The 8,908-nt window shown below is 36.7% G+C and overlaps 1 protein-coding gene across 1 annotated transcript; it reads right to left on the minus strand.

Moving 5' to 3' along the window:
- Positions 1-3,010: 3,010 nt before the first annotated feature.
- LOC107752130 (coiled-coil domain-containing protein 105-like) lies at positions 3,011-8,908 on the minus strand. The gene is made up of 8 exons (XM_016568000.1): positions 8,621-8,908; positions 6,586-6,861; positions 6,326-6,430; positions 5,451-5,607; positions 5,164-5,330; positions 4,280-4,375; positions 3,952-4,065; positions 3,011-3,196 (listed from the first exon to the last, which is right to left on the minus strand). Exons 1-8 carry the CDS (start codon positions 8,906-8,908, stop codon positions 3,011-3,013), a joined length of 1,389 nt encoding a protein of 462 aa, XP_016423486.1.

Raw genomic sequence — 8,908 nt, forward strand, 5'->3', positions numbered from 1 at the left:
TGTGTGTGTGTGTGTGTGTGTGTGTGTGTAGAGGCGCTGTTCTCTCTGGATCTGCAGCTGTGCTCTGTTATTGAGGAGAAGTTATAAAGATCTGTAGAGGGACTGGTAGATGGAGTCTGGCTACCTGCCGTCTTCTCGTTCAAGCCCACCCTGAAAACACCCCTCAGGGTGTCACATTACTGTCTGACGCACAGGAAGAGGGTAATCAATCTGTCTTTCTCTCTGTAGAAACACAGTTAGGCTCTACTGATCTTCACCAAAGTCTCTCTCTTTCCCAGTGGTGAAGCTGGCTATCACTTTGTTGACTTGGCTTTTTCCTTGCATATGGTCACCAAGTAACCATGACAATTTTGGCCAGGAAAGAGCAAACTGTGAGTAATCACATTACTAACACTCAGAGTGTTGCACAACAGAAAACGATTTCATTATTGTTAAAATTACTGTAATTACAAGTAACCACATTACAGAAGTATTTCTGACAATAAATAAATACAATTCTGTCATTTACTCACACTCATGTTTTTTCCCTAAACTTATGACTTAATTTGAGTTATTTAAAGAAGTTATTTAGCTAGTTATCTATAATAACCAGTGATCAGTGGCTGTCAAATTCCAAGTCAAATATATTAGATTTATTATTTTATTTTATTTTATTTTATATATTTCTGTCCAGATAATGAACAAAATTTGCCAAGTCGGAGCAGGAGGAGTGCTTTGGGAGGAACAGGGGTGGGGCCTCTCACAATAGCCCCAATAAGCCCCGCCTACCAGACTTATTTAAAGGTAAACACCTTTGTAAGCAATTTACTATAAATTTGAACTTATTCTTGAAACACAAGCAGATAGCATTCTATGTTAATTGTTTGTAAAACATTCGTATGCAAATAGTCCTGTTAAATTCAGTGGAACAATTTATGGTAATGATGAATTAAGATGTTCTGCTCATATATCATGAATATAGTCTATTTTGTCTGTTCAGCATTTATGATTATAATAAATGGCATGTTTGCATCGAGGTAGCGAAGGGTGTTCACAACTTAATCCACATGCTCTACAGTCTGCAGGTGTGAGTTATTGATTAACTTTTAATAACATCTAAATGTTTATTTGTTTGTATAATTTCTGCATAGCATACTGTTATTTTGAAGGCTGCTATAATAATCCAAGACAGCTGCTTTGAAGTTCAAAATCTCCTCCTCCTCGAGGGAGAAGCTCCACCCCAAACTCTTACAAGTGATTATAATGTCAATAGGGTGGGTGAGGCAATTTTTCTCAGAGTGCGTTTATCTAAAATGTTTATCTAGAATGTGATAGAGTAATATGTAGGTATTATATAATGAAGTAGAGTGTTTTAAAGCAATAGGAATAGTTCACCCAAAATTGAGAATTTTACTCACCCTCAGGCCATCCAAGATGTAGCTGAGTTTGGTTCTTTATTGGAACAGATTTGGAGAATTTAGCATTACATCACTTGTTCACCAATGGTTCCTCTTCAGCGAATGGGTGCCATCAGAATGAGAGTCCGAACGGCTACTAAAAACATCACAATAATCCACAAGTAATCCACACCACTCCAGTCCATCAATTAACATAAAAATACCAGTCCATTATCTATAATAACGCTTATCTATAATAATAAGTCCATCCCCTGTCCTCCCACTCTCACATCGAAATCCACCGACACATTTTTTTATCAGTTTTTGCTTGTAAACTGCTTGATTGGTATTTCTCTCCTGATTCAGAAGAAATGATGACTTCACTGGAGAATGCAAAATTATGGATAGAGGACTTTTTGCGTTGAGCAATGGTTTGAAGTTTAAATTGCTCTTATTGCTGTTCTCATTCTGACGGCACCCATTCACTGCAAAGGATCCAATGGTGAGCAAGTGATGTAATGATAAATTTGTTCTCATGAAGAATCAAACTAATTTACATCTTGAATGGCCTGAGGGTGAGTACATTTTCAGCAAGTTTTCTTTGTTGGGCCGACTATTCCTTTAATGCTTATTTACATATTTATTGCACTTCCTGTATCACTGTCTCAGCAGCAGAGTTTTGAGTGTGGCGTGGTTGGCAGCACTGAGGCTGTGCAGCAGAAAGAACTGGAGCAGAGAGAGAGAGAGCATGCTGAACTGACGGACAGACTGGCGAAAGAGAAAGAGCAGTTTGAGGAGGAGCTGCGGCTGTTTGAGGAGAAGATGAGGAAACTGAGAGAGGAGGAGAAGAGAGTGAACGAAGAGAGAGAGAGATTGAAAGAAGAGGGGAAGAAAGTGTTAAAAGAGAGGAAGAGTCTGGAGACAAAGATAAGACTCATTCAAAATAATTCAAATCATCTTCAAGGCATCTCGCCTTCTGTCATATCACAGGAGAAGTGATATGCATGTTTGTGTTAAAGTTTTTATGTGTGTTTGTGTTAAAGAGAAATTGCAGTTTTACTGGCAGAGTTGGAGACAAGATTAATGCTTTAAGACCAAAACACAGCATATATTTTGCTTTTCAGAGTCTGTTTTTCAGAGTTGTCTGTAATGATGATGATAACGCGTCAGCGATTGGTTGAGGTACAGTGGAAATGGACTGCAGTCTTGTCTGAGACTCAGGACCATGTTTATGAAGTCTCAAGACCATGATCATGACTCCAACTCTGCTTAGTGGTGAAGTGTATCAGAACTGTACCACACTATAAATCTTTATTTAAGGCTTTGGTGGTGATACAGCAAATCATGAGTCAAAAGTAAAATAAAATTAACTCTTAAAATCAGATTATTATTCAAATACTGTGCCACCAGTATTTGAATAATGCTGGACTGTCATTTGGTTTGTCAATCTTAAACATTCACACATCTGTCACACATTTTGCATGTGTATTTTCTGAAAATTGTTCAAATGACAAACAATCACCATACTCTTATTTTGCAAACACCACATGGTATCTTTGTATAATAATTAGAAAGATTTCAAACTTTAGCAAGTGAAGCACCATCTTTATGATAAAATTGCTGTCAGTAGTGTTTTAACTGGTTGCAGGCCGGACAGACTGGGGACGAACGAGTCTTCGCCGCAGCCTGGTCACAGCAGAGTCCACACTGGCTGCGGCACGCTTTCCATACTTGTCATCCTCCAGCTGCTGATGAGTGACCTGCAGCTCTGCAATCTCTTTCCCTGAGGATTCCAGGTGTTTCCGGAGCATAGTGCTGCCCTGAGAGTATGAGGGAAATGTATGTGTTAACAGTGCTTAATTTAGACTATCAGCCTACACTACTGTTCTAAGGTTTGGGATCAGTAAGTTATTATTATTATTATTTTTTTTTTTTTAAATGAATACTTTTCCACAACCAGGATGCATTAAATTGGCCAAAAGTGACAGTAAAGACTTTTGTTATTACAAGTTGTATTTCAAGTAAATGCTGTTTTTTTTTTTACTTTTTAATTGATGATAATAATAAGAAATGTTTCTTGAGTAGCAAATCAGCATATTAGAATGATTTCTAAAGGATCATGTGACACTGAAGCCTGGAATAATGGTTGCTGCAAATATAGCTTTGTCATCACAGAAATAAATTGTCTTAAAATATATTAAAATAAAAAACATTTTAAATTGTAATAATATTTCACAATATTACTGTTTTTACTTATTTATTTTAAATGCAGACATGGAACATTAGAGAATTCTTTCAAAAACAACACATTCTTACTGACCCCAATTTTTTGAACAATATATCTTCTTCACGTTTTAAAAATATGATGCCTTATGCCTATGCCTTACATGAATGTTTAAATTAAATTATACAGAATTATACTGTCAGTATTTTTTTCTTTGATTTGATATAACTTTTACGGCATATGCAAACATATATTTTGAATTAGGCTAGGAACCAAAGATTAGGAAGTATTGCACTTTATGATTGACAGAGAGGAATGTTATGAATGTTAGATTACATCCAATGCTCTGACCTGTGTTAGGAGGTCGGATTCTGGAAGTCCAAAACTTGAATGCCGCCCATACAGCTGAGTCATAGGCCTGCTCAATCTCTCACGACAAAAAAGATCAGCACTGCAGACTGGGCCCTGCAAGGAAGGAATTCATCTGCATCAATCAGTGAGTGAAAAAGTCATGAAAAAAATGGTAATGTTATTCAGAATGTAGGATTTTAGTAGCACTTTAAGATTAATTTTAGTGGGCGAGGGTTAAAGTAGTTTTCACAACCTCAACACGTATATGCACTTGAAAGTCACTTTGGTCGTATTAAATTAGCACCACAGTCTATAAATAAAAACATACCATAGCTCTGCCAAGACTGTAGCCAGCACACTGCATCTGTCTCTGTTTGCGGTAAATGGCCTGTCTCGTGGCAGCTGAGCTCAGTGTCAGATGTTGCTGATGAAGAATAAGAAAAAGTATATATATACCTGAATACAGTAAACTAGTCCAAAACATTGAATTACCTTATATCAAAGTCACATTTAACTCTTCAAATACAAAGCAGGAGCAGAGCAAATGTATTGTGTTTGTAATTATGCCTCCAAAATATTGGTTATTTCCTTCCATTTCCATTTATTTCTGCTCTTTTGAATATTTTTTGGACCTCTGGAGAAAGTTCTGCAAATCCATACCTTTCAATGTCCATCATTTAAAAAGTTATACATATTCCCTGTCTTTTGCATATGTATTTATTATTATTTATTTTTTAGTATACACTACTGTTCCAATGTTTGGGGTCTGTAAGATTTTTTGTTTTTAGTCTCTTATGCTCACCAAGGTTGCATTTATTTGAGCAAAAATACAGTAAAAACACTAATATTGTGAAAAATTATTACAATTTAAAATAAGTGTTTTCTATTTGAATACATTTTTAAAATGTAATTTATTTATGATGGCAAAGCTGAATTTTCAGTAGCCATTACTCCAGTCTTCAGTGTCACATGATCCTTCAGAAATCATTCTAATCTGCTGATTTGGCACTCTAAAGAAACATTTCTTATTAATGTTAAAAACGATTGTGCAGTTTAATATTTTTGTGGAAACAGTGACACTTTTTTACAAGTCAAGAGAACAGATTTTTTTTTTTGTAATTATTATGTATTCAGTTTCATTCTGCAGAATTCAGTCTGGGCCAATGAATCATAATTTAGCGTTCCATTCCACTCTCCACTTTAATCACACACCTCTAGGTTGATAGTTTCTGTGATTTTCTCCAGCAGGGCTTCACTGGCTGAACGGTGCATATCTGTTTGCTTTCTGATGACATCACTCATGACTTGTGAAATGTTCTCTCTGAGCTGCTGAGATTGACGTAGTACGGTTGATGAAGAATCCAAAGCCTGTTTGCACTCTTAATGACAGACAGAGTGAGATTAGGTACCAGCGGTCGTTCGCGGTCTGCATGCAAGCTTGGGTGACAAAGAGACAAAGGAAGGGTCAGAGACTTTAAGATCAATGTGGCCCGGGGTACCTGGAGTAAACGGTCCAGTGGGGTCAGGTTTCAGTGACAGGGGAGAAGGGTACGTTTTCACACCCGCTAAGAGTGAGCCATGCTGGGGAAGCAGCTCTGTTACTATGGATCTCTCAAAGGCACAATCCAACAACTGCTTACTGCTCTCAGCCAAAACCTCAAAATAAAAATAAAATAAACAGATTTCAGTCCTGGTGGAACAATTTAATTATCCTGAACATGTAAGTTCAACTTCATTTGCTAATGCAAAATATGTCTAGTGTATCGTCTACTTGTTCAAAAGTTTGGGTTGTTAAGATTTTTTTATGTTTTTGAAAGAAGTCTCTTATGCTCCCCTAAGCTGCATTTATTTGATCAAAAAGTACAGTAAAAACGGTAATATTGTGAAATATTTTTACAATTTAAAATAATTATTTTCTATTTGTATATTTTATAAAATGTTATTTATTCCTGTGATGGCAAAGCTGATTTTTTTTTAGTGTCACATGATCCTTCAGAAATCATTCTAATATTCTGATTTGGTGCTTAAAAACATTTTGCGTGTTGAAAACAGTTGTGCAGATTAATATTTTTGTGAAAACCATGATTCAGGAATCTCTGATGAATTGTTCAAAGTTCAAAAGAATAGCATTTATTTAAAATAGAAATCTTTTGTATCATGTCTTTCACTTTTAATCAATTTATTGCATTCTTAATGGACCCCAAACCTTTGAATGGTAGTGTTCATAAATGAAAGTTCAGATTATGTAGTTTATTTTAAGACTAGATAGTATTTTAGAAAAACAAAACAGTGGCCTCCTATTTTGTGTGAAAACATTTTTAATAAGCATTAGATATATCTACATATTATATATCCAGCAAGGCCTTTTTTTCACCTGTTGTTGAGTTAAGGTCTTTTTCAACATGCTCTCCAGTTCTTGTTTTAGTACATTCAGGCCTCTTCGTTCATTGCGTAGAAGATCATCGGCTCCATCCCATATCTTGACAAAACATATAGTGGAATCCATGATTTTGCACTCTTTATTTTTCAAAACAAGGATATTTAATATATTTTAGTCCACATCTGATCTCTTTAACTTCTTATGAGGTCATTTTAAATTCGACTACAGTCATTATATATACTGTAGCTACTCACTGTCTCTGTGGTGGCCGGTCGAAACTTCCTGCCCTCTGCACTTTGCTGATTGACCAGCAATGCTCTCCTAAGACTGCGGAGCAGTTTTTCCAGTCGTTCCCTCTGATGCTCCACCCCGGTGCCCTCCTGTGTGACCCTGCCTGCTTGTCTGCGCAGGCGACCCTCCACCTCTCTCACACCCCGCATATATTCACCCGCCATACCGGTGCTGACCACTGCACTCTGATCACGCAGGGCCGGCACAGGGAATGGCCCGCTAATGATTCCAGAAGTGAGCTATGAAAGAAAAACAACATTTTATCATATTGTAGGAATATGGAGTACACTTCTCTTGAACATGTAGGCCTACAGTAAATACAACTTGAGTTCTAATTCTAGTCTTATCATATATTAATTTTCATACATTAAAAAATGTTTTTGAAATTATATTATGCTCACCAAGACTGCATTTATTTGATCAAAAATACTGTAGAAACAGTAATACTATAAAATATTAAAATAATTGACAACAGTTTTCTCACTTTTAATATATTTTAAAATGTAGGCCTGCTAATGGTTAACTGAAACGGGTTTCTCATTGGTCAGTACCAAATAAAATATCTAGTGTAGAGTCCAATGGTTCATATATTTTCAATTCATGTAAATTACATCGTAAAAAATATATTCCAATGCTTTTGATTTCGCTTGAAAAAATGTTGCCTCCCCAAAGCAATTTTGTGTTCACTTGCAAAACTTTTGCCTTTCTTGAATGCGAAAGTTTTGCGAGCAAACGCAACGCTTTAGAAGTAAATACCAAATTTCTCGCGGGGCTGGTGTCATTTTATCCTACCTGTCAGATTGTCCTACCAGGGCTTAGGCTTACTGTGCATGCGCACATCAATATTACGTCATTTTTTCTCACGCTAAACAACGACAATTGCTGTATTTTCATTACTGTAAGGGTAGGTTTAGGGTTGGGGTCATAGGCGGAGGGTGAACCAACTCCAGGGTAAGGCTAAAAGCAGTCAAATGTATTAAACATAATAAACCCGTCTTTTTAGGCAAGAACCAGACATGGGTGTCGGCTAAAAAAAAAGTTTAATGAGACTGAATTTGTATTTAACGTGATTACAATAAAAACGTTAGAAATGGATAATTATACAACGTTTCCTTTCCATGGTTATTCAAACAGCGAATAAATTACAGCCTAGTATATAGAAAGTGACATTATCACTGTCTATCGCGAGTTTAAGCACTCTCAAAAAAACAAAACTATCGTTATAATCACTGAAGCTGTATACACTGTGAAATTAATATCTTACTTACATTGTATGTACATATATCTGCGCTTTGTTGTTTATGATGAGAGAATTCGCAAGAGTTGCAAAAGTAGGCTACATGATATTGTATGGCTGCCCACGAAGCATGATATAGATTTTTCCGGTGTACATAGCCTATATCAACAACACTGCAGTAAAGTTACATAGTTAATATAGTAATATCTACCTATCTAGAAAATCCAAATATATATATATATATATAAAAAAAACGGATATATGCCAGCATATGTTCTATAGCTGTCAAAACCCGGGCCTGAAATGGGGAACGCTGAAGTTTTAAAAAGAATGCAAAAGCATTGGAATATTATTGTTCGTACTTCCATGGCCAATATAAGCGGCTCCGTATTTTTGAAAACAGAACATTTGCATTTACAATTCAGAGCGCCTCAAAATTGTATTCACAAATACAACGCCGCCTTGCGCACATTAGTGCTGATATAAAACGAACATTCAGTATAAAAATAAGCATGCAAATTAAAATTAAAATGTTGTTTTATTAAGAAAGGTGAAATGCAAAACATTCACAATTAAAAAACGTTCTTATACAATAAAAATAACGATCAGTGGTGCGCACTAAGTCATGACGACGCAACGCTGCTTTGACCAATCAGAAACCAGGACCGGAACTATCAGTTTTATAACGGCAAATAGGCACATCGCTGCTTGATTTGTATTGTAATAAATCAGCCACCGTTTCAACTTCTGAGGTACATTACCATACTTCCAATGGATTTAGGTCGGAATTCCTCTTTCTTTTCCGAGTCACTCTCATTGTGCTCCTTATCCACGCTGCTGTTCACACTGTAAGCTGTTAACTGAGGAAGTCTGGAGGTAAAAGTCCCAACGCTGTGGCTGCGGTAGCGTGTAGGTGAGTGCAGTTGATCTGCGTGAGTTTGACGCAGAAGATCCTCGGCGCGCAGAATCGAGCGGACAGTCGCATCCCTCCAGCCCTTAGGTCCCACAACTCCAGCCGGAGGAGGAGCGCACTGGACCGGCCGCTTCAT

The sequence above is a fragment of the Sinocyclocheilus rhinocerous genome, unplaced genomic scaffold (assembly GCF_001515625.1).
Source record: "Sinocyclocheilus rhinocerous isolate Xijiao unplaced genomic scaffold, SAMN03320098_v1.1 scaffold1965, whole genome shotgun sequence".
NCBI lineage: Eukaryota > Metazoa > Chordata > Actinopteri > Cypriniformes > Cyprinidae > Sinocyclocheilus > Sinocyclocheilus rhinocerous.

What these genes read in the sequence shown, in the direction of transcription:
- LOC107752130 (XM_016568000.1), bottom strand. Translation starts at nt 8,908, where the DNA reads ATGAAGCGGCCGGTCCAGTGCGCTCCTCCTCCGGCTGGAGTTGTGGGA. An exon ending in GACCGGCCACCACAGAGACA is followed by an intron (nt 6,431 to 6,585) that starts GTGAGTAGCTAC and finishes TGTTTTGTCAAG; the next exon opens with ATATGGGATGGAGCCGATGA. An exon ending in AATCCGACCTCCTAACACAG is followed by an intron (nt 3,197 to 3,951) that starts GTCAGAGCATTG and finishes TCATACTCTCAG; the next exon opens with GGCAGCACTATGCTCCGGAA.